Source organism: Vulpes vulpes, chromosome 9, assembly GCF_048418805.1.
Source record: "Vulpes vulpes isolate BD-2025 chromosome 9, VulVul3, whole genome shotgun sequence".
Classification (NCBI taxonomy): domain Eukaryota; kingdom Metazoa; phylum Chordata; class Mammalia; order Carnivora; family Canidae; genus Vulpes; species Vulpes vulpes.
This window is the reverse complement of record NC_132788.1, coordinates 32,780,528-32,805,272: the sequence shown is the minus strand read 5'-3', so window position 1 is coordinate 32,805,272 and position 24,745 is coordinate 32,780,528. Positions and strand designations below refer to the sequence as shown.

Genomic DNA, 24,745 nt, shown 5'->3' with positions numbered 1-24,745 from the left:
AGGTGACATCACATCCAGGTGCCTGGGGTGGCTCCCTTGGTTAAGCATCTGACTCTTAATGTTGGCTCAGGTCGTGATCTCATGGTCCCAGTATTGAGCCCTGTGTTGGGCTCTGTGCAGAGTGGAGAGGCTGCTTGAGGATTCTCTTCCTCTTCCTCTGTCCCTCCCTCTGCGTGGACACACACTCTCTCATTCTCTCCAAAAGTAAATAAATAAATCTTAAAAAAAAAAAAAAACATATCCAGTCACTCCGCCACATGCAGTATCTTTACCTGCTTACAATTTTTCACATCTTATTACCGTAATTCACTTTCTCATCTATAATTTTGAAATACTCTTCTCTTTTGGTTCCTCCATGTTCATCTTTACATTGATACTAGAGTGACATTTCTAAAATATATTTGTGATGATGTAAATCCTCCGCTTATTTAGTGGATTCCCCAATACGTGAGGGAGGAAGTTCATATCCTAGCATGACCCCTGTCTTTTTCAGTTCAGTCCTGATTTTCCAATTATATCTCTTTTTCCCATTCCCCATAATTGTGTCCTAGTTTTGCCACATTCTGAGCTATTGTCACTTACTATGCTATTCCCTACTTCATCCTTTTGATCATTCTACCTTTGCTAGAATGCCCTTCACACACTCCTTGTATACTTTGTCTTTCAAGATACAGCCTTACCGTTGCAGCATTTCCTGAGCTTCCCATATACAACTTTTTTCTCCTTGTGCCTTCACTGAACTTTATTCACTTCACTTGTAGAACTAGAGAATGATCCTCTTCTGTTCTTAATTGTTTTTGTCCATCTGTCCCCCTAGTAGCATATAGGGCAGACTCCCTCTTTTATTTATATTTCCAGCTTCTCCTAGGATAGTGCCTATGACTTGACAGATATGGTATGTATTTGTCTTTCTGAGGAGTGAGAGAGTAAGTGAATTAATGTGATGTTTTCTGAAGCTCTTTTTTTTTTTTTTTTTTTTTTTTTTTGGTGGTGGTGTTCTTATAGGAAGGAGCAATGAAGCCGGCAGTTGGACAAAAGGACAATGGTATTGATGATATTATTGAAAGTGCTCCACAAGAGCAAGCAGTTAATGACAATTTGACTTCTGCTGATAGAGCACACAAAAATAATACGAGTGGTAAGTTAGTGAACCTCTATGAGTTGTTTTTCTATGCTTACAGGCTAGTATAAAACAATATGAAAGTATGTAGATCCAAATTTGTTATCCATTTCATTTCACGAAGTTATTTTTCTTTTGCTTTCTTTCTGTGTATCGCTACTACTGTGAACTTTTTCTTCCTGAAAATGCTTCATCCCTCTGAAAATCTTATCTCCTATTACTTTTATTTTATTGAAATATTTGTGAATGTGGATAGGCTTGTATATGTGTTTAGAATTCATAGTAATACATGTTCTCATTAATGTATTTGTGACTGTATTTTACAGATAGGATGTCAGCTTTAGGAGAAGAAGATAGTTCACCTTGGGATTCTGAGGTACTGTCTTCTTATTATTTTAAAATATAAGCAATGAGTGATATTGTAACATAAAAGCGATGCTTAGACTTTATGCTCTCGTGTCTGTATTTGCCCATAAAAACAAATTCCTTATACTTTTTACCTGTAATTGATAATTATGTACTAAATATGTTAATAGAGTTCTGCTAATTTGCAAGCTTAACTTAGTGAAAGGTGTGTGGTAGTGTGGCAGAAAACTGAGCTTAGAAGTGTTAAGGAATCAGGACACCTGGGTGGCTCAGTGGTTGAGCATCTGCTTTCTGCTCCGGGCACGGTCCCGGGGTCCAGGGATTGAGTCCCACATTGGGGTCCCTCTGGGGAGCCTGCTTCTACCTCTGCCTGTGTCTCTGCCTCTCTCTCTCTCTCTCTCTGTGTGTGTTTCTCATGAATAAATAAAATATTTTAAAAATTTGTGTTAAGGAATCTTTTTTTTTTTTCTATATTTCATCCATTTACTCATGAGAGACATATACACAGAGAGGCAGAGACACACACAGGCAGAGGGAGAAGCAGGGTCCCCACAGGGACCCCCACACAGAACCCGATCCCAGGACTCTGGGATCACGCCTGGAGCTGAAGGCAGATGCTCAATCACTGGGCCACCCAGATATCCTGAGTTAGTTATCTAAAAAGCTAAAGAATAACTCTAGGTCAATCTATGGTGAAATGTATGATTCTGTGGTGTGTATGGATGTGGAAAATTTCTAATGTGATCTAGACAGAGTTTAGATTATAGTTTTTTAGAAGTATAAATCATATGCATTATGTTTATATGTTAAATTTATTAACATGTGTATCTTATATATTATAATTTCCATATTCTGTTTTTATATATAAAGCATATATAGTTTGTGTATTGTGCATAATGTATATTATATCATAATTATATATTAACTACATATTTAAAGATTTATTAAAAGATTTTATGTTTTTATTTATTGAGAGGGTGGGAGGGAGAAGGAGACAGAATCTGAAGCAGACTCCATTCTGAGCGCAGAGCCCATCACAGGGCTTAATTCCATGACCATGAGATCATGACCTGAGCTGATACCAAGTATTGGATGCTCAACCAATGGATACATCCAGGCCGCCTAAAAGTATTATATTTGGATTGTCAGGTAGATCTACAAGGAGCATTGGGAGTATAATAACAATGTGGTTTAGTGGTACTCTATTCATTTATTTTTGTAAAGATAGATTTATTTATTTATTTATTTATTTATTTATTTATTTATTTATTTATGAGAGCGAGGGCATGCATGAGCGGGGGAAGGGGCAAAGGGAGAGGAAGAAGCAGGCTCCCCACTGAGCAGGGGGGCTGATGACTTGGGGCTTAATCTCAGAACTGAGTCAGCCATCAAGGCCCCCATGATTTAGTGGTACTTTAAAAGGTAAAAACATTTTGGATAGTTAAGATAGCATGCATTGAGTACCTTTGTGGCAGCCCTACTTACAGTAACATAAGTATAAAGTAATGATGACTTATTCTAAGGTGACAACTATGGAAGAAGGTAAAAAGGGCCCATGTCTTAGTAGAGGCAGCTGCTCTACAATGCTGTGAGCACTGTATTTGAAGTCAAAAGATGTGCTGCCATCCTGATTGTGTCACTTACTTGCTGTGGGATCTCAGAAAAACTTGCTTAACCATTTTTTGTTTGAATGTCAGCGACCTCATTCATAAAAATGATACTAATACGTACCTCTCAGGTATGTGTCATGACCAAATGTGGTAACAAAGGTGAAAGCGCTTTGTAAGGTGTAAAGAATGCTCTAGAAATATGAGACAAAAATGATCACAGCAGTATTTTAGTGATTTACTAGATATAGAGGGCATGGTTTTTATTTTTTTATTTATTTTTTAATTAATTTTTATTGGTGTTCAATTTACCAACATACAGAAAAACACCCAGTGCTCATCCCGTCAAGTGTCCACCTCAGTGCCCGTCACCCATTCCCCTCCAACACCCGCCCTCCTCCCCCCTTCCACCACCCCTAGTTCGTTTTCCCGAGTTAGGAGTCTTTATGTTCTGTCTCCCTTCCTGATATTTCCCACACATTTCTTCTCCCTTCCTTTATATACCCTTTCAGTATTATTTATATTCCCCAAATGAATGAGAACATACACTGCTTGTCCTTCTCCGATTGACTTATTTCACTCAGCATAATACCCTCCAGTTCCATCCACGTTGAAGCAAATGGTGGGTATCTGTCGGAGGGCATGGTTTTTAAATGTGAAGATTTCTGAAGGACAGTAAAATGGCAAGTGTTAAGAAAAGAATGGGAAAGTTAGAGTAGACAAGTGGATTTCGAATTTGGGGTATGTTAAGTTTCAGTAGCCTGTGATTAGAGACATTGTGTATGTGTACAGTTGGCTCTTGAGCAAGATGGGCTTGAACTGTGTGTCCATTTACAGATGCTTTTCGATACAGTATTTTCTTAATGTAGCTTCCCTTCCTTATGATTTTCTTAATAACCTTTTCTTTAGTTTATATTTTAAGGGTATAGTGTATAGTACATATAATATACAAAGTTTGTTCATTGCCTTTACGTCATTGGTAAGGTCAACATCAGGTTATAATTTACTTGACCTTCCATGCTCAGTTTACAGTGAGTGGCCAAATGAAGGTTAAGATCTAGCTTAGATCTAGAGAGCATATATGTGAGTCTTTTATTGAAATGTTTTGGTTTTTCATATACGTTTCCTATTTTTAAGTCTAATTGCTCTTAAAGTAGGAAATTCAATAAGAGATGAGTAGCTAAGTTTTGGGGGAATCAAAAGTCATTTGTGGATGTTTGACTGTGTGGCCATCAACACCCTTAGCCCTTGGCTGACAGTATAGTGATTTGGTACTTAGACCTTCTCAGTGAGATGAGGATGATAATTATGTTTTAGAGAGAGAGAGAGAGAGAGAGCACGCACGTTGTGAGCAGGCGGGGAGGAACAGAGGGAGAGAGAGAATCCTAACTTTGCTTCATGCTCAACACAGAGCCCATTGTGGGGTTCGATCTCACGACCCTGAGACCATGACCTGAGTTGAAATCAAGATTTGGATGCTCAACTGACTGAGCCACCCAGGCACCCCCTCAGTGAGATGATTTTCAATGTTTCGACCTTAAATACATTTCTGTTACTGAATACTAACTTTGACCAGGCTGTACGGGTTGTAGTGGTAGGAGCAGAAAAATAAGGAAACTGATCCATTATAAATCACTGTAAATGTTTCATGTAAAAAGAAAAAATGGAAATGTTAGTTTAGGGAATATTGGAGGCGTTTGTAGTTAGGATGGGGATGAGAATGGGAGTGGAATTTTGGTAGTGAGAAAAGATCTCTCTGAGTGTGGCCAGAGCTGCCAAGTGAAGGGTGGGAAGGACCCGTCACAAGAATGTCTTGGAGAAGGACATTCTGGACAGAGAGACCATGGAGCACATCTGTTCATTTTACTCTAATATCTTAGAATGACCAGGAAGCAGGAAGACCCACCCCATTGTTATAATCATTGTTATTTTTTGTGTGTAGAAAAGAAGCTGAGCGTACTAAAACAAATGCCTGGTACCTTTTAGGTGATTAATCAGTAATCATGCTCTTTTTGCATGAGTGAATAAAATGAAAGAAGTTTATTCAGTAAAGATACAGAGAACGCTCTTAGAAGTGAGAGGGGTCCCGACAGGGTTGCCCTCAATAAATGTTCTTATTCTTCCCTTTTGAAAGCTTACTATACTTTTTGAAGCATTTCATACCTGTATCTAAAATATTTTGCTATTATTTAAACATAATTTCAAGAAAAGTTTTTCTTCCTGCTTTGCCATTTCATTCAACCATTTTTTCGTACCAATAAAAATTCCAAGCTTTTGTTTATCTAAGTGAAGCAGCAGCTACCACAGTGTTCTGTTTATACTCAACATGATGTACTCCAAGGTTTCTTATCATGCCAAGTATCTTATGTTAAGACTAAAAAACTTTCTGCCATTAGGAACAGGTTAAATTTATAGCAAATATCGTTATTAAAGAATCTGTTTCAATACATAGTTTTACTGTCCTTTTATCCTGGTGGAAAATACAAAGTAGAGTCAGGTGTTTTGTTATTTCCTTGATGAAATGTACGTACAAGTCAGTCGTCTTGTCTGTGAAAATATTTACTCTGGCCTTCCATGTTCAGTTTAGAGTTAATGACCAAATGAAGATAAAAAGGTGCACTTAATTGAGAGAGCATCGATGAGGTTTTTAAATGTGTTGGTTTTCAATACATGCTTTTCTTATTTGTATGTCTGATTGTGATTCAAGTAGAACATTCGAATATTTTCTTAGAAAAGGATTTGGAAATCTTTATGCAACTCACTATTGATGTTAATTTTAACAGAGTATTTCTGCAAGTCTTCCAAAGAAATCTGTTGATTGTTTACCTGGAGCTGCAGATCAACAAGGGCAAAGTATATTCAATGAACAAGTAGAAGGTAAGAATTGTATTTTATAAAAAGTCATTTGACAGAATGTCGATTTAAAACAGAAATTCTCACGTATCCTAATTTCCAAAGAAAATCACCTATTAAATGCATAGAGAGAAAGATGTGAAAAGGGGGTAAGTTCTATATTTTATCAGGTGTCAGCTGCAGATTAAATTGAGAGTACCGCTAAAGGAGCTAAATTACTGGTTCCATTTCCAGGTATTCCAAGACCTAAGGAATGCCTGGAAATAGTTGGAAAAGAGCAAAGAGGGAATGATGAGAATGGCTGAGAGTACAGGGAGTAAATGGAGGAAAATTAAGCAACGCTTTATAGTGGAAGGTGGTAAAATAAAAGAATTCTTTTAAAAGGAAGAGCAGGGGATCCCTGGGTAGCTCAGTGGTTTGGTGCCTACCTTCAGCCCAGGGCATGATCCTGGAGTTCCGGGATCAAGTCCCACATCAGGTTCCCTGCATGGAGCCTGCTTCTCCCTCTGCCTGTGTCTCTGCCTCTCTCTGTCTCTCTCTCTCTGTCTCTCTCTGTGTCTCTCATGAATAAATAAATAAAATCTTAAAAAAAAAAATAAAAGGAGGAGCAAATTACTTGAAATGTGGGGATAATATCAGGTGAGCTCCCAGTACCAAAACTTGTCAGAGTAGTATACCAAAATTTTCCCACTCTTAACAGTTTTTCTCCCTGTTGGGAAGACATTATGGATTGACCTAGCTGATTATGCAGAGCTATGTCCTAGTCAGCTATAAATGTATATATGTTAGGGGTGCCTGCATGGCTCAGTCAATTGAAGGTCTGCTTTTGGCTTGGGCCATGATCCCCGGGACCTGGGATGGAGCCGTGCTGAGCTGGGAGCCTGCTTTTCCCTCTCCCTTTGTCTGCTGCTCTGCCTGCTTGTGCACGCTCTCTCTGTGTCAAATAAATGAAAACATCTTTTAAATAAATAAATATGTGTACCTCAATGTCATATAAAATGGTGGTACTTTGTAAGTGTCATTTCGTGCAAAAAAAGAGAATTGGAAGGAAAAAGAGAGCAGGGTCAATTAGGGGGAGATCAAGGAAGCTTTAGCCCTGATAAAACTTCCGTTAGAACATTTATGACTTTTAATACATCTTCACTTTCAGAATTGATAGTGATGAACTTGAGGCTTGATCATAGAAGGTTAAGGTAAAGGAATACGGCGGCAGGGTTCAGTATGACCCAGGATTTCTCAAATTATAGTCAATCGCCCGAGACCTTGTTAAAAATGCACACTGTGAACAGCAGGTCTGGAATTCTGCATTTTGACCTCTCAGGTGATGCCAGTGGCGGTGGTCCTTGGGTCATGTGCTCAGTAGCATGGGTATAGACTTCCCTGTAGAGAAATCTGGAAGAGCTGTTGGATAGTTCAAGACATAACAGGGTCAAGAAAAAGCATTATTTTGTTTTTATTTCTGACCATGTTTATAACCAGAGGGGAACAAGGAGATACAGAAATAGAAGGTATAGATGTTAGATACTATTGCTAAACAAAGAGGAAAGAAGTGGTGGAGAAAATCCATAAAAAGGTTGTAAAAGCAAAAAAAAAAAAAGAAAAAATCAAGACCATAGATCACAAATTAGTTTTTAAAAAGATTTATTTATTAATGTTAGAGAGTGAGCGAGCAGGGAGGGGGGCAAAGGGAGAGGAAGAGAGAGTCCTTAATTAAGCAGACTCCCTGCCGAGTGAGGAACCCACCACGGGACTTAATCCCAGGACCCCGAATTCATTTCCTTAGCTGAAATCAAGAGCTAAGACCCCCCACTGACTGGGCCACCCAGGTGCCCCCAGAAATTACTTTTGAAGACAGGGGATAGTGAAGGGAAAGAGGGAAAAATGAAAGACGTCTTAGCTAGGAAATTTTGGAGTTGGTGAGGAAACTCTAGAGAAGTCACTTTTTTTTTTTTTTTTATGACAGACCTAGAGAGAGGCAGAGACACAGGCAGAGGGAGAAGCAGGCTCCACGCAGGGATCCCGGCATGGGACCGGATCCTGGGTCTCCAGCATCACACCCTGGGCTGATGGTGGCACCCACCCTTTGTCCACTGGGGCTGCCCAAGAACTCACTTTTTAGATAGCTTGAGTTTATTTGTACTGAAACAGATTAGATCACAGCTGCTCCACAAAGAATACTGAGAGCAAATGGAGTGCTAGACTTGGGATAAAACATAGCCACCATTCATCTTCCTCAAATCTATTGGACCCCAGAGATACATGTTGCTTTGATATTCGTTATTCAAATGAGATTAATTTGAATATGGAAGCATGGGTGTCTATTTTTCAGATAGCTCATTTTGGGGGATGATAGCTTTTTCAGACACACCTTTTCAAGACTGACATAGTCTACCAAATCAAACTAATTTTGGAAACAAAAGAAATCATAGGGTCCATTCCTTAAATGCTAAAATTGTTTCTATCAATAAATATGACACTGATTTTGAAATACAAAAGATTTTTAGTATCTAAAAATTCGGTGGCAATTAAATTGATTTTTTTCATTTTGGTAGTCATAGTTCCATATTGAAAGCTTATTATACGTTATTTCTTAGATGTGTTTTATATACCTTCTTGCATGCGTGGGTCAAGAAACTTTAACATGGCTAAACTAGAGGATACAAGAAATGTAGGCATACCAGTGGCCCACATGGGTATAGACAAAAGTGAATACTTTTATTGACTATTATCCTACAAGTATATCCAGGCTGATCAATTCATAACACTGTTTTCAGTGAAAAATAAATTACGCTTTCGATAAATTATGCATTCATCATAACTGCGTACTGCCTAAATTACGGGACAAATTGAAGAACATGGCAAATACTTGTAGTAGAATGGTATCGATGATTCTGCTGTACTGCAATCAGGATGTGCTGTTGATATTTACAATCTTAGAAATTAAAACAAACATTTAAAACACAAAGATGTATTAAAAAAACCACAAGGATACACAATCTCATGTTGCTAGCCATTAGAGCTGTGATCCACTAATCATGTGAGTTGTGATGCTATCACACATTTTAACTTTAGAAAACTTTATTGTACACTTAATAAGAGAATGAGAGTGAAAATGTCAAATAACATTTAGTACGGTTGTGAAGATAGTTTTCACCTCTTGGATTTTGTGAATCGATGGATCTTGGGACTCTGAGGATTCTCAGATGACATGGGGAGAACTGATTTAAACCATGTACAGGGTTCATGGATACAAAATGATAAAGGGGCCCTTGTGATGAAATGGGCATTAAAGTTCCATTTCTGCATTTCTTGCTTTTTTCTTTCCCTTGACTTAAGAGGTTTAAATCAGAGCAATCTTGTTTATAAAGGGACAATAGTTTTGTTATATATTCATTTTCTGTTTCATGGCGCTGTAGTTTTTGGATCTCAGTGTGGACTGAGACTTACTTTGTTTTTACACGGAAAGGATTATATTACCCAAGTCTTTCATTTCTCATATAAATATGATATTTGTCCAAAAATTAAATTCTGAGGATGTCGGTGCATTGAGGAAAGACCCATCTCATTATTATTAAAGTAGTACCATTCAGTACAAGTTTTTAAAACCTCACGTCTTTAGAACACAAAATGCATATTTAAACATAAAATAAATGATTAGACATCAGTTTTGTTACTAAAAACATTCAGACCTTGAAGACTCGTAATTATCAATGAACAGAGCTTTTATGGAGTATAGAATATGTAATAGAGCTTGGTGAGTGAATTAAACTATATAATACTAGAGAATGAAAAAGAGAAAATGAGAGTTAAATACATCTGTGTGAATGCCAAGTATAGGACATGTAAAATATAATTAGCTACGAATGAGTAGTAAGTAGTGTGTCTGGGAGAAGAGCAGGACTTGTGGCTGTTTCTCTAACAAAAGAATTTGTACAAATTCGTTAAATTTGTATTGTTTACATTCTAATAAAGGAAACTTGGTTTTCAGATTCTTCTGATTGGGATTCTAGTTTGTCCCTCGGTAATGAGACTTGTCAAAGAACTGTGGATTTGAAAGGTAATAATAAATGCCCATTTGTATCACAACCAATGATCAAAAATGAGTCAGCATCCACAGAATTTGGACAGATGACCTTAATAGATAAAGAAAATATTAATATTGGAGCTGTGTTTCAGTTAGAGAATTCTATGCTCCATGGCCTGTGTGAATCACTGCTACCAGAAAACAGAGAGAGAGAGAGAGAGGAAAAAAAGAATCAGAGTTCAGTGTCCTTATGATTTCACCATAGTTCTGATTTTTCAAAAATAATTTTGTGGTAAAATTTGTGGTTACTCCTTTCATACAACCTACCACCAAACAGAGCATCTTTTAGCAAGACATTTTTGCATTCTTCCTCTAACCAAAGCCACATATAAATAAAGAAAGAGAATTAGGAGAAAATAATTTCTTTTAGGCTCGTATTCATCATTCACTTGAGAGTGGGTAGCAGGATTAGATTTAGAATTTGGGGACCAGTTGGGAAAACTATGTAGAGAGGTAAAGATTGTTAACTCACAACATAGTTTCTTAGCTTTATTTTTATAGCTCTAAATTCATAAGTATTGGTCATACTATATTTACTGTAACAGAAAAAAAGCACCTTCCCAAACAGAGTATTAAAATATTTCCTATATTCTCTATGACTTTATTTTGGAGTTGACTTTCCCAGCAGTAATGGCAATCATTGAGAATTTACCACATAGTATCCTCTTCTCAGCTACGTAGGCATAGTCCATCTCCTTATTTGATTATTTTTATTTTACTTTTTTAGAGAGTGTCAGAAAGTAAGGAGGGAGGGATGGGCAGAAGGAGAAAGAGAATCCCAAGCAGGCTCCACACTCAGCATGGAGCCCAATGCGGGACTCAGTCTCACAACTCTGAGATCATGACCCGACTGAAATCAAGAGTTGGATACTTAACTGGCTGAACAACCCAGGTGCTGTTTTATTATTTTAAATGAGTCAAGAGTTCCCAAGGAATCTTGGTTTTAGAAGTATCGAATATCATTTAAAAATAATATATGGAAAGTCAGTTCTAATTCTACTAAGATTTTCAGTTGATTAACCACATCTAACGTGTGTTCTACTTAATGTATCAGTTAATCCAGTGTCCTTTATCAGTCATATGATCACGTGTGTACTAACATATCGTGTAATATTTTTTCACTCCTGTAGTTTTATGTTATTTTCTTTTCTTCTTCTTTAATGAGAATTAACTCATTTTCTAAAGATTTTCAGTTATCTCCAGGAGTCGTGAGTATAGACTGTAAATCCAAATTTATTGATCTATACAAGTGACTTGTTTGCTGTTACTTCTTCATGAGCTTGGTAGATCCAAGAGCAGGACTTTAAAAAGAAAACACCTGTAGGCTCCTGTACCACAGGAAAATGTGAAACAAAAAAATTACAAAGTACATGCAAGCAACATAAAACAGTTCATGTACATTATATCTCTCTTCCCTTGATGCCAGGATTGTTGTTGATTGACTTAGTACATAATTATTCTGTACTGAGCCCTGATAATTTTATATTCTGAATATTTCTGGAACCATTCTGTCAGTTCAGGTGTGTATCATCATTGTTTTGCATTACTACCTTCTAATTCATCTCCTATCTTTGATCACAGTGCCCCTCACACTCATCCCTCCCCACAGTATTTAGAGTGATCTGTCTCAAATACATATACGACCGTGAACCACTGTTGAAAACATATTTATGTCCAGGCATCTTAAAATTACATACAAAGCTTTCATAATCTTGACTTGACTTCTTGACTTCTGCCTAAGTCTTCATCTTTAGCCCTTTATACCGTCTGCCCTTATCTCTGGTATCCTGAACTGCTAGTGATGTCTTCCTCTTTGATCCCTCTATTTTAGACAAATATTTACCCTGTTGTGTGCTTCTCTCCCTTGTCTTACTACAGCCTTGCATGTTCTCCCCATTTTCTGCCCTGTAATCCCTTTGAATCTGTCTGACGTCACTGTTGCAGGCTCAGTTTAGGCATTATGTCTAGGAAAGCTATTCCTGACACCTTATATCCACATACTTCTTTAAACCCGGTCCCCTATCTATCACTTAGTGGGAACTCAGTAAGTAAGTACTAAGTAACATAAAAACATATGTACTTATTAGTACAATAAGTACTAAGTAACATAAAATGTAAGAGATTGTCCCCTACAGGGATGCCTGGGAGGTTCATTCGCTTGAGTGCCCAGCTCTTGATTTCAGTTCAGGTCATATCTCAGACTTGTGAGATGGAGCCCCAGGTCGGGCTCAGGACTGGGGGTGGAGCCCGCTCAAGATTTTCTCTCTCCCTCTGCTCCTCCCTCCTCCCTTCCCCCCCCCCCCATTGTCAAGATTGTCCCCTACAGTGTAGGAGCAAAAGAACTAGATACATAATGAAGTAGTTTACAGTTCAGGTGGTGAAGGTACACTAGAAAACCTGTAAGGTATTAAGGTAACCCCAAAGAAAGAGATACATCTTTATCTGGGAAAGGATAGCTATAATCAAGGATGACTTTACACAGCAGTCTGAGTCCTAAAGGATGCAAGGAAATTTGTCAAGTAGTAGAGGAAAATACTTTCAGAAACGTTTACTCCTCGGGGACATACACCCATAGGGAGGATATGCACTGATAAAGACATGAAAAGTACTAATAATTTTGGAAATGATGAATAACGTTATGGTTGAAGCTTAGGGTGTTGTTTAAGAGGTACTGTTACAAAGTAGAGAATAATCTCTTGTGATTTTATATGTTTCTACTGTATTTTAAACTTTTGTTTCTTATTGTTTTGTTCATGGATATTAAGTCGATGAATTTGTGAATGAATCTTGGAGATGTTTGTGTGCCTTTAGCCTGGTGACGTTTAGTATTTCTCAAATGGTTTGTTGAAATTTTAGATAATTAAAAGTATTTCTTGAATATTCAGCTAAAGATGAATTTAAACTCTTAAGTGATAAATGATATTTTCTATTTTTATAGAGGTAATAGCTTTTATCTAACCATTCTGAGTAGTCCATTTTAACTATATATATAGATTTGTCGTCAGAACCAGACTTAGAAGTGGCATCAGAGCAAGAGCAAGAGCAAGAAAGGCCTGATGAAAGTGAAAATAACCACCCCCAGGTATGTAAAATTTTAAATTTAAATTTCTGATTTTGTATTGTTTTCCCTGCTTTTCTAATATTACATGGTTCAAGTGAAATTATCTTTGAGTGGCTATATTGAAGTCAATAGAGTATAATATTTAGTTTTTATAAAATTTTACGAGTTACAAAACTCAAAATGTTGTAATTTTTAGTAACTAAGTTTAGCTAAACTTCATCCTTGGAATTTAGGCAAAAAAAAAAATTTCTTTTGAGGCAAAAATAATTCTAAATATTCTTTGCTTCTTCCATTTTTTGTAACTTCTTTACATGATAAAGAAGGTAGCATCAAATACTGAGTCATGTATAAGCAGTTGAAATTATGAGCAGTATAACAATGATGACTACTGACTTAGACTGATGTACAAGGAGTGATTATTCTCAGTGGTTCAAAGTGCCTAGTTCTCTATTTCCAGTTACAAATGCCAAGATTAAAGATTTATTCTGCTTTGTGATCTCTGTGTAGTTGACTTCAGAGAATGGGGTCATGAAATCAGTACGATCGCCTGTTGTCGAAACGCACCTTCCAGGATGGGAGCTTTGTAATTGGATTATAAACAATAACTCTTTCAGTTATTTCATTTCAGCACAGGAAATCCATATTATTAATATTTTTCTTATCCACTCTCAGTGGACGTTACAATATATTAGAGCTGGATACAAGCAGATAATCTATAGCAATGTCTAACACTATCATAGTATATAATTTAAATTAAAATATAGGAATTTGTTTTTCTTTGATTGATGTTAATTGATATTTGCCCCCCAAAAATGTAGTTTGCCTATTATCTAGGTTTTAAATTGTAAAAACTCCTGAAATGCATCGTAGGAGCTCACTGTTTAAGATCCAAGGGGATAAAATGTTTTTAAGTTTGTAACATTAAAAATCATCTGATTCATTTTTCGGTAGATGTAAGTGTATTGAATTGTTTAGTGAAGAGAAACCTGACAAAATATAAGTGAATGGATTTATGCTTTTCTTCTGTCCTCACTTCTTAGTTATAATCAGTGTCTTAGGAGCAGCTAATAACTAAATTTTAATTATTTTCTAATTTTTCTTTGTCCGCATTTGATTACCTAAGGATAAAGTTATTTCACAAACATGTATCCTGGCTGAAAAGGCATCTGAAAGCCAAACCAAGCAAATTACCATTCCACTTGTGCAACTGCAAGATACGGCTCGAGAACCAGAAATGCATATGGAATGTGATAGACAGGATGATAGATCTGTACATTCAGAACATCTTCGTGCACACAAGAAGCATGAGGAGATACGGATGAAACAAGGCAAATTAGATTGGAAAAATAATGTAAAGCTCATGAGCAGAGAGTTAACTCAGGAGATTGGTAAAACTTGTGAAAAGTACCAAATTATTGCTCATCCTAAGGTAGAGCCACTACATGGTAATTCTAAAGAAGCAGAGTCAAAGGAAATACCTCCGAAATTGACAAAAGTTACACTTGATGGTGAGGAAAAAGATGAATTTGGAGTGTCTGTCTCTGTAGTACCTCAGGCCTTTCCTGAACAAAAAGAGCCTAGTCTCGAAAATGCTGTTCTCTCTCATTCATACTCTGGGTCTCCAGACTATGCTTGCCAGTCATCTTCTAAGCTTTCTTTCCATGAAGATGATAAGAAACCAGGTGAGCATGTTTTTAACAAAAATGAGAGTCTTGATAACGATACAGAAGATAAAAAAGTAAGGAACCCACTTGTTACATTTGAAGTGAAAGAAGACCAAGAGTTTGACCTGCAGATGGCCAAAAGTTTGAACCAAAATGCCACTAATAGTAAATTAGACACTGGATATATCCCTCCGTATAGTGACCCAGAAAGCCTTTCTGATTTGCAGCTTGCCCACTCCAATGTGGTGAAACAAATGATTCAGAAGAAAAGGCATGATACTTCTGCTATTACAAACACTTACAAGAAAACAAAACCAACACGAGACTCTTTCCAGAAGCCATTATATGCAGATAATGACAGTACTAATAACTATAAAAGTACGGAACCTGCATTAGAAATTGTGAGTTCTTCACCATGTCCTTTCAGAACATCAGAAGTACATCAGAAAGAAGAATTACAGCAAGATAAGCAAAATCTGCAAAGGTTTAAGAATGAGAAAGGCATGTTACAAGTAGAACTCCTGGCTTCGGAAAAAGAGAAAGTTGAACTTCAAAAACAGGTAGAGAGATTCACTTTGCTGCTGCTCTTTTGTTTTTTGTCTTTGTCAATTATCTGAGCCATTTTGATTTTCCACTTATGAAGAAAGCTCGTGTATAAAATGGGGTTGTCTCAATATATAATTGTGTTCGGAAATAGATTATTTCTGCAATCTAAATGATAGGAATGCAGGAAAACATATGATTTGTGTTCCTTAAGTTTCTTTCAGTTTCCCAAGTGGCGTGTGAACTGGGAAGCTCTTTTCGCTATGCGCCCTGTGACCTCATGAAACAGAATAACCGTAGAGAAAATTGCTTTAAAAATGCGATTATCTTGGGGTGCCAGCGGGGCACGGCCAGTTGAGAGTCCTAGTCTTGTTTCTGGCTTGGGTTGTGTTGTCAGGGTTGTGAAGAGGAGCCCCAAGTCGGGCTCTGCTCAGCATGGAGTCTGCTTGAGTTTCTGTCTCCCGCTGTGCCTCTCTCATGCTATCAGTCTTGTTCTCTAAAATACATAGATCTTTAAAAAATATATCATGATATCTAGGGTTTTTATCTCTTGGCCTAAATATAAGTTGCACTTCCAAACAATAAAATGGAAAAGAAGTTGGGATGCCTGGGTGGCTCACCTGTTGAGCGTCTGCCTTTGGCTCAGGGTATGATCCCGGGATCTGGGATTAATTAAGTCCCACATCAGGTTCCCTGCATGGAGCCTGCTTCTCCCTCTGCCTGTGTCTCTGCTTCTCTCTGTGTGTGTCCCTGATGAATAAATAAAATCTTTAAAATAAATAAATACATAAAATGGAAATGAAGCAATAACTAAGGGAAGGGATATAAACAGATATTTCATCTATATTTCAATCTATTTATTGCTTCTGTTTATTGCTTCAGTATGTGTAGTCTTCTCTGCTTTCCTCAAACTCTTGGAACTTCAAATTCCAACACGACCACTTTGAGATATTTTTAATAACAAATATTTGCATCATCACCAGTTTTTTTCTCCCATGTTTTTAAAAACAGACTCCTTTTTTCTTTTAGGATTGGTTGATTGATTGATTGATTTATAGGGTGTGAGCAGGGTGAAGGGTAGAGGGAGAGAGAGAAAGGGAGAGAAGCAAACTCCCCAGTGAGCGTGGAGCCTGAGGTGGGGCTCGAGCCCATGACCATGAGATCATGAACTGAACTGCAATCAAGAGCTGGAGGCCCAACTAACTGTGCCACTCAGGCATCTCCTCCACATTAAAAAAAAAAAAATTAAGATTTTATTTGACATACACAGAGAGACAGAGGAGAGAGAGAGAGAGAGAGAGAAAACACAAACCGGGGAGCAGCTGTAGGAGGGCAAGGGAGAAGCACGCTCCTGGTGGAGCAGGAAGCCTGACCCGTGGGTCTTGATCCCAGAACCCGGGGATCATGACCTGAGCCAAAGGCAGATGCTTAGCTGACTGAGCCACCCAGGTGCCCACGTGTGTGTGTGTGTATATACACATGTGTTTGTTTAATCACCATTCTCAGGTGTTTCTGTTGAGTCAAACCGTTACATTATGTTTAATAAAGTATGATATATTTTGACACATACGACTTTTATCATGTAGGTAGCATAGATTTTCAGCAAACCTTCAGTATTTGACTCTAAGGGAGAAAACTGATGTTTGAGGTAAAAAATAAACAAAATATAGAGATATCCTCCTTTAAAATAAAAATTAGCTAAGCGCCGCATCCCCAATTAAGGTATTAAATTACTGTGCCAAAGTCACACTTTTAGCATAGCTGATAAATAATAAACTTGTTGGGTCATTTATTTGATTCAGCATTAAGGAATTGTATCATCTCTTTTGATGCTAGGTAATGCCACTTTAGGAACTTTTGGACAAATCATGTAACCTTTTTTGGTTTTATTCCCATTATCAATAGAAAATGGGATTAAAGTTGATAATTACTTTTATACCCTCTAGCTATAAAATTTTATGGTTATGGAATGTGAAATTTGGGGAGCATTACTCATTTCCCCAAATTCTACACTAATATCAGTTTTGCTCTGCTCCTTTTATGCCTTGGTGAACTTTGGTCCCATATTTTAATGAACACTGTGACTTTTTTTGATAGCCCTGGGATCCAAATGAAAAAAGAATTATAAAAGGCAGTTGGGGAGAGAATAGCTCAGTGCAGAAATGGAAAGCTTCCTATTTGTTCCTGGTGCATCACAATGTCACATCCTTTAAATCTGTCTGTGTAAGCAAAATCCAGATGGTAAAGACAGAAGAGGACAGATTTTTGTGTCTCTTTATTTCTTTGGATCTGCTGGTCAGATGGGGTGAAGTTGGGAATGTTAGGTGGCAAAGTGTAGATATGAACACAAAATTAAAGTCCTTTTTGAAATTCTGGAAGATTATGTTGTTCTATTCAAACAGAAATGAAGCAGAATTTCCAAAAATTGCAATTACATGCAGTGATAAAGTTAAGCGCAAGATAGTTTTATTGATTAAAATTATGATAAACTAAGAGTCAAATGATACAATTAATGAAAAAGTTCTTTTTAATGAATAAAGATGTAAGAGTTATTCTCAGTATCAAATTTCCATTCAAGAGTGGAAAAGAAAGGAAGAAGCACAAGAGTAGTAAGATGGAAGGAGCAGAAAAGATATATGCTGCTGCTGTTCCTGCTGCTGCTCCTGCTCCTGCTGCTGCTCCTGCTGCTTCTCCTCCTGTTGCTCCTGCTGCTCCTCCTCCTGTTGCTCCTGCTGCTCCTCCTGCTGCTCCTCCTGCTGCTGCTCCTGCTGCTCCTGCTGCTGCTGCTTCTCCTGTTGCTCCTGCTGCTCCTCCTGCTCCTGCTGCTCCTCCTGCTCCTGCTACTACTCCTGCTGCTGTTCCTGCTGCTCCTGCTGCTCGTTCTGCTCCTGCTACTACTCCTGCTGTTCCTGCTGCTCCTGCTGCTCGTCCTGCTGCTGTTCCTGCTGCTCCTGCTCCTGCTGCTCCTCTTGCTGCTGCTGCTCCTCGTGCTGTTCCTGCTGCTCCTCGTGCTGCTCCTGCTGCTCCTGCTGCTCCTCCTCCTGCTCCTCATGCCGCTGCTGCTGCTTCTCCTGCTGCTGCTGCTCCTGCTGCTCCTCGTGCTGCTGCTGCTCCTCGTGCTGCTCCTCGTGCTGCTCCTCCTGCTGCTCCTCCTGCTGCTGCTCCTGCTGCTCCTGCTGCTGCTGCTTCTCCTGTTGCTCCTGCTGCTCCTCCTGCTCCTGCTGCTCCTCCTGCTCCTGCTACTACTCCTGCTGCTGTTCCTGCTGCTCCTGCTGCTCGTTCTGCTCCTGCTACTACTCCTGCTGTTCCTGCTGCTCCTGCTGCTCGTCCTGCTGCTGCTCCTGCTGCTCCTGCTCCTGCTGCTCCTCTTGCTGCTGCTGCTCCTCGTGCTGTTCCTGCTGCTCCTCGTGCTGCTCCTGCTGCTCCTGCTGCTCCTCCTCCTGCTCCTCATGCCGCTGCTGCTGCTTCTCCTGCTGCTGCTGCTCCTGCTGCTCCTCGTGCTGCTGCTGCTCCTCGTGCTGCTCCTCGTGCTGCTCCTCCTGCTGCTCCTCCTGCTGCTGCTCCTGCTGCTCCTGCTGCTGCTGCTTCTCCTGTTGCTCCTGCTGCTCCTCCTGCTCCTGCTGCTTCTCCTGCTCCTGCTACTACTCCTGCTGCTGTTCCTGCTGCTCCTGCTGCTCGTTCTGCTCCTGCTACTACTCCTGCTGTTCCTGCTGCTCCTGCTGCTCGTCCTGCTGCTGCTCCTGCTGCTCCTGCTCCTGCTGCCCCTCTTGCTGCTGCTGCTCCTCGTGCTGTTCCTGCTGCTCCTCGTGCTGCTCCTGCTGCTCCTGCTGCTCCTCCTCCTGCTCCTCATGCCGCTGCTGCTGCTTCTCCTGCTGCTGCTGCTCCTGCTGCTCCTCGTGCTGCTGCTGCTCCTCGTGCTGCTCCTGCGGCTGCTCCTCGTGCTGCTGCTGCTCCGCCTGCTGCTCCTGCTGCTCCTCCTTCTGCTCCTCGTGCTGCTCCTGCTCCTCGTGCTGCTCCTGCGGCTGCTGCTCCTGCTCCTGTTGCTCCTCCTGCTGCTCCTCGAGCTGCTGCTGCTGCTCCTGCTGCTCCAGCTGCTGCTCCTTCTGCTGCTGCTCTTGCTGCTGCTCCTACTGCTCCTCCTGCTGCTGCTCCTGCTCCTGCTGCTGCTCCTCCTCCTGCTACTGCTCCTGCTCCTGCTGCTCCTAGCGCTGCTGCTGCTCCTTGTGCTGCTCCTGCTGCTCCTCCTGCTGCTGCTCCTCGTGCTGCTGCTGCTGCTCCTCATGCTGCTGCTGCTGCTCCTGCTCCTCGTGCTGCTGCTGCTCCTCCTGCTGCTGCTCCTCCTGCTGCTCCTGCTGCTCCTCGTGCTGCTCCTCGTGCTGCCACTGCTCCTCCTGCTGCTCCTGTTGCTGCTGCTCCTGCTGCTCCTCGTGCTGCTGCTCCTACTGCTTCTCGTGCTGCTGCTGTTGCTCCTCCTGCTGCTCCTGCTCCTGCTGCTGCTCCTGCTGCTCCTCATGCTGCTGCTGCTCCTCGTGCTTCTCCTGCTGCTGCTGCTGCTCGTCATGCTCCTGCTGCTCCTTCTGCTGCTGCTCCTCATGCTGCTATTGCTCCTCGTGCTGCTCCTGCTGCTCCTCGTACTGCTCCTGCTGCTCCTCGTGCTGCTCCTCCTGCTGCTCCTGTTGCTGCTGCTCCTGCTGCTCCTCGTGCTGCTGCTCCTACTGCTTCTCGTGCTGCTGCTGTTGCTCCTCCTGCTGCTCCTGCTCCTGCTGCTGCTCCTGCTGCTCCTGCTGCTCCTCATGCTGCTCCTCATGCTGCTGCTGCTCCTTGTGCTTCTCCTGCTGCTCCTGCTGCTGCTCACGCTGCTGCTGCTGCTCCTCCGGCTGCTGCTGCTCCTGCTCCTGCTGCTCCTCGTGCTGCTCCTGCTGCTCCTGCTCCTGCTCCTGCTGCTCCTGCTGCTCCTGCTCCTGCTGCTCCTGCTCCTTCTCCTGCTGCTGCTCCTGCTCCTTCTCCTGCTGCTGCTGCTGCTCCTGCTCCTCTTGCTGCTGCTCCTGCTCCTGCTCCTGCTGCTCCTCCTGCTGCTGCTCCTGCTCCTGCTGCTCCTCGTGCTTTTCCTCGTGCTTCTCCTGCTCCTTCTCCTGCTGCTCCTGCTCCTTCTCCTGCTGCTGCTCCTGCTGCTCCTCTTGCTGCTGCTCCTGCTCCTGCTCCTGCTGCTCCTCGTGCTGCTCCTCGTGCTTCTCCTCGTGCTTCTCCTGCTACTCCTCCTGCTGCTGCTGCTCCTCTTGCTGCTGCTCCTGCTCCTGCTCCTGCTGCTCCTCCTACTGCTCCTGCTGCTGTTCCTCGTGCTGCTGCTCCTCCTCGTGCTGCTGCTTGTGCTCCTGCTGCTCCTGCTGCTGTTCCTCGTGCTGCTGCTGCTCGTGCTGCTGCTCGTGCTCCTGCTCCTCCTGCTGCTCCTGCTGCTCCTCGTGCTGTTGCTCCTGCTCCTGCTGCTCCTCCTGCAGCTCCTCCTGCTATTCCTCGTGCTGCTGCTGCTGCTCCTCCTGCTCCTGTTGTTCCTGCTGCTGTTGCTGCTCCTCTTGCTGCTGCTCCTGCTGCTGCTCCTGCTGCTACTCCTCCTGCTGCTGCTGCTCCTCTTGCTGCTGCTCCTCTTGCTGCTGCTCCTGCTCCTGCTGCTCCTCCTGCTGCTCCTCCTGCTGTTCCTCGTGCTGCTGCTGCTGCTCCTCGTGCTGCTGCTCGTGCTCCTGCTGCTCGTGCTCCTGCTGCTCCTGCTGCTCCTCCTGCTGATCCTGCTGCTGCTGCTCCTCTTGCTGTTGTTCCTGCTCCTCCTGCTCCTGCTGTTCCTGCTGCTGTTGCTGCTCCTCCTGCTCCTGCTGTTCCTGCTGCTGTTGCTGCTCCTCGTGCTGCTCCTGCTGCTCCTCCTGCTGGTGCTCCTGCTGCTCCTGCTGCTCCTCCTGCGGCTCCTCCTGCGGCTCCTCCTGCTGTTTCTCGTGCTGCTGCTGCTGTTGCTGCTGCTCGTGCTGCTGCTGCTGCTGCTCGTGCTGCTGCTGCTACTGCTGCTCGTGCTGCTGCTCCTCGTGCTGCTGCTCGTGCTCCTGCTCCTCCTGCTGCTCCTGCTGCTCCTCGTGCTGTTGCTCCTGCTGCTGCTCGTGCTCCTGCTGCTCCTGCTCCTGCTGCTCCTGCTCCTGCTGCTCCTGCTACTGCTCCTGCTCCTCCTGCTGCTGCTCCTGCTACTGCTCCTGCTGCTGCTTCTCCTCCTGCTGCTCCTCCTGCTGCTCCTCCTGCTCCTCCTCCTGCTGCTGCTGCTGCTGCTCCTGCTGCTCCTCGTGCTCCTGCTCCTGCTGCTCCTGCTTCTGCTCCTGCTGCTCCTGCTATTGCTCCTGCTGCTGCTGCTTCTCCTCCTGCTTCTCCTCCTGCTGCTCCTGCTGCTCTTGCTGCTGCTGCTTCTCCTCCTGCTGCTCCTGCTGCTCTTGCTGCTGCTGCTGCTCCTGCTGCTCCTCCGGCTGCTCCTCCTGCTCCTCCTGCTGCTGCTCCTGCTGCTGGACTAATTCAACAAAGAAAGAGTGGAAAAACTGATAACCAGCTGTTTCCTACTACGCAGAATGAAGATTCTGATAGGTAAGCTGATAGCAATATTTAAACAGTAGATAATTATTATTTTTCTATAAAACAAATTCTATTTGGAGCTAATGTTCATGATTAACACATTTTATATTTTTAGTAGAGATATCCACCCAGGGTGCTAAACAGAAAAAGGCAAAGACCGGTATGGTATCAACTTTTTTTGCAGGCATAGTGATAAATATTTAATTTAAAAAAATGTAGGTTAGCAAATGTGAGGAAGAAGTCATTCTTATACACTGTTTTTAGGTGAAAATTGTCAAATCCGTTGCACCTGAGTGGCTTAGTGGTTGAACATCTGCCTTTGGCTCAGGTTGTGATCTCGGGGTCGTGGGATCGAGTCCTGCATCAGGCTTCCCATGAGGAGCCTGCTTCTCCATCTGCCCATGTCTCTGCCTCACTCTGTGTCTCTCATGAATAAATAAATAAATAAATAAATAAATAAATAAATAAAAATCTTTAAAAGAGAGAGAGAGAGAAAGAAAATTGACAAATCCTTTCTGAAGGGTGATGTAGCAGTGCATTTGAAATCTCACATATGCTGTCCCTATATCCCAACGGCTTCATTGCCAGAGGTAGATCCTATAGGAGAACATGACTTGTGTGAACACTTAGACACACATATTCTAAGAACATTTATTATGTATTATTATATATATAAAATATGACAGGTATATTAAGAGTACTTACATAAACATGTTACGTATATATGTTAAGATTATTTATTACAGCATTCCCTTATCAAAAACTTGGAGGGAGTCTAACTATTCATCCATAAGGAAGTAAGTTTTCACACCTATAAAATAATGCAGTGTGTGACTATTTGAGAAAATGAATTTAGGTCTGCAGGGTTTTGATTGTTTAACAAAGTATATATATATAAATATATTTTTTTAATTTTATTTTTATTTATTCATGAGAAACAGAGAGAGAGAGAGAGAGAGAGAGAGAGAGGCAGAGACACAGGCAGAGGGAGAAGCAGGCTCCATGCAGGGAGCCTGATGTGGGACTCGATCCTGGGACTCTAGGATCACACCCTGGGCTGGAGGCAGGCGCTAAACCGCTGAGCCACCCAGGGATCCCCTAAAGTATATTTAAAGTGTTTGGTTTCATGTCTTACAGAAACTTTAGAATACTTTTAATATCTGCTGAGTTGCAAAAGGAAGTTACCGGCTACACTGGCACTCTACTTTATTACCAACAAAACTGCTCATTATTAGGTTTTTGGTTTTGGTTCCCAATGCACGAGTGCTCAAATGTTGGACTCTCAAATTGATCTGAATATTATTACGAAGAGATTTCACATGGCAACTTGTCCCATATTCTGTATAAACATTTGATCCCTATGCTATAAACCAAGAGGTTGTTAATGCAATGTATCTTCTTTTTCAGGCAGTTTGCATACATGCTATTATTTTTCCTTTAAAAATGTTTTTAAGATTATTTATTTGAGAGAGATAGAGTGTGAGTGCAGGGAGCGGCAGAGGCAGAGGGGGAAGCGGGGAGCCTGAAGCGGGGCTTGATCCCGGGACTCCAGGATCATGACCTGAGCCGAAGGCAGACGCTTTTACCGACTGAGCCAACCAGGTGCCCCTTATTCTTCCTTTTTAAAGACCATATATTTCAACATGCACCACACCAAATTTTTCAATAGTGACTTCATATTATATAATCTATGAAAATTCACTTTCCATTAATTCTAAACACAGTGGATCTATTAAAACATAAGTCAGATTATGTCCTCCTCTGCTCAAGACCTAATCGCCTCGCATTCACTCAGAGTACATGCTCAAGTTCTTTCTAATACCTACAAGGCCTTATGTGACTTGTTCATCTCAGGTCCCTCCCTATCCTTTCCTCCCTCTGTCTCTCTGATTTGAACTACTTTCTATCCCTTTCCTTCTGTTCAGCCACACTTGAATTTCTCACTATTCTTACCCCCACCCTCATTATAAACACTTCAGGCATACCTCTGTACTTGCTATAAACTCTCTGTGGAGTGCTTTTCTCTCAGGTATCCTCATGGCTTACTCCTTGCTCCCTCTTCTTCTCCCTGGTTTTTGCTTCAAGGTCACTTTCTCAGCAAGGCCCTTCTTGGTTTATCCTGACTAGTATTTCGACCACCCCTTTTGCTACGACACATCGAAATTTGATTTCTCTGCTTTAGTTTTTCTCCTCTCATACTGTGTGGTTTGCCTAGGTAGTTTATTGTTACTATGTTTACTTTCCTCGTGAGTAGGATTTTTTTCTGTTCATGGCCGTGTCCTCAGTGCTTAGAGAACATTCTAGCGTATATAGTGCTATTCAATAAATGTTGGTTGAGTGAATGGAGTTTAACCCGTGTGTATTGTTTTTAACATAATACCAATTCTCACTTAAACAGAAAGAAAGGTTGGCATGGGTCCGTTCTGACCACTTAACCTGTCAGTTATCTGCATTTTGTGGATTATTTGGGCCTAATATTGTGGTTACTTGCTACTTATTCTTTTACTGGTATTTATGTTAGTTTTAACTATAGTAGAATGGAACAAAGGAAGAGCAAACTTCATTTATGTTACATCAAGGAAAATGAAATGTGGTGTTAAAATATTATAGGACTTTAAACATTTTTGCCAAAGGATATGAGCCCTCAATATCTGAAATATAAAGGTGAAGTTGGAATTTACTGCTTACTAATAAGAGGGAGCTATGCTGGCCACTTACAGTCTTTTCTGACAGAGTAGTCTTCACTTTCTATATACAGTTTCAGGAAAAGTGGAGTTTAAGACTTGGGAGACTTTCAGAGAATTAAATGGTTTGTCATCATCTGAAGCACCATGGTAATTTGGGTAAGAC

The 24,745-nt window shown here is 41.4% G+C and overlaps 1 protein-coding gene across 1 annotated transcript in view; it reads left to right on the top strand.

The window, feature by feature from the left end:
• Positions 1–24,745, top strand: part of LOC140594009 (uncharacterized) — a 157,653-nt gene that overhangs the window by 65,173 nt on the left and 67,735 nt on the right. Inside the window, exons 17-24 of the mRNA XM_072722110.1 lie at positions 1,006–1,138; positions 1,447–1,496; positions 5,877–5,970; positions 9,935–10,003; positions 13,024–13,112; positions 14,215–15,315; positions 17,877–18,227; positions 21,468–21,907. Coding sequence (XP_072578211.1) covers positions 1,006–1,138; positions 1,447–1,496; positions 5,877–5,970; positions 9,935–10,003; positions 13,024–13,112; positions 14,215–15,315; positions 17,877–18,227; positions 21,468–21,907 — 2,327 coding nt within the window. The remainder of the gene's footprint in view (positions 1–1,005; positions 1,139–1,446; positions 1,497–5,876; positions 5,971–9,934; positions 10,004–13,023; positions 13,113–14,214; positions 15,316–17,876; positions 18,228–21,467; positions 21,908–24,745) is intronic.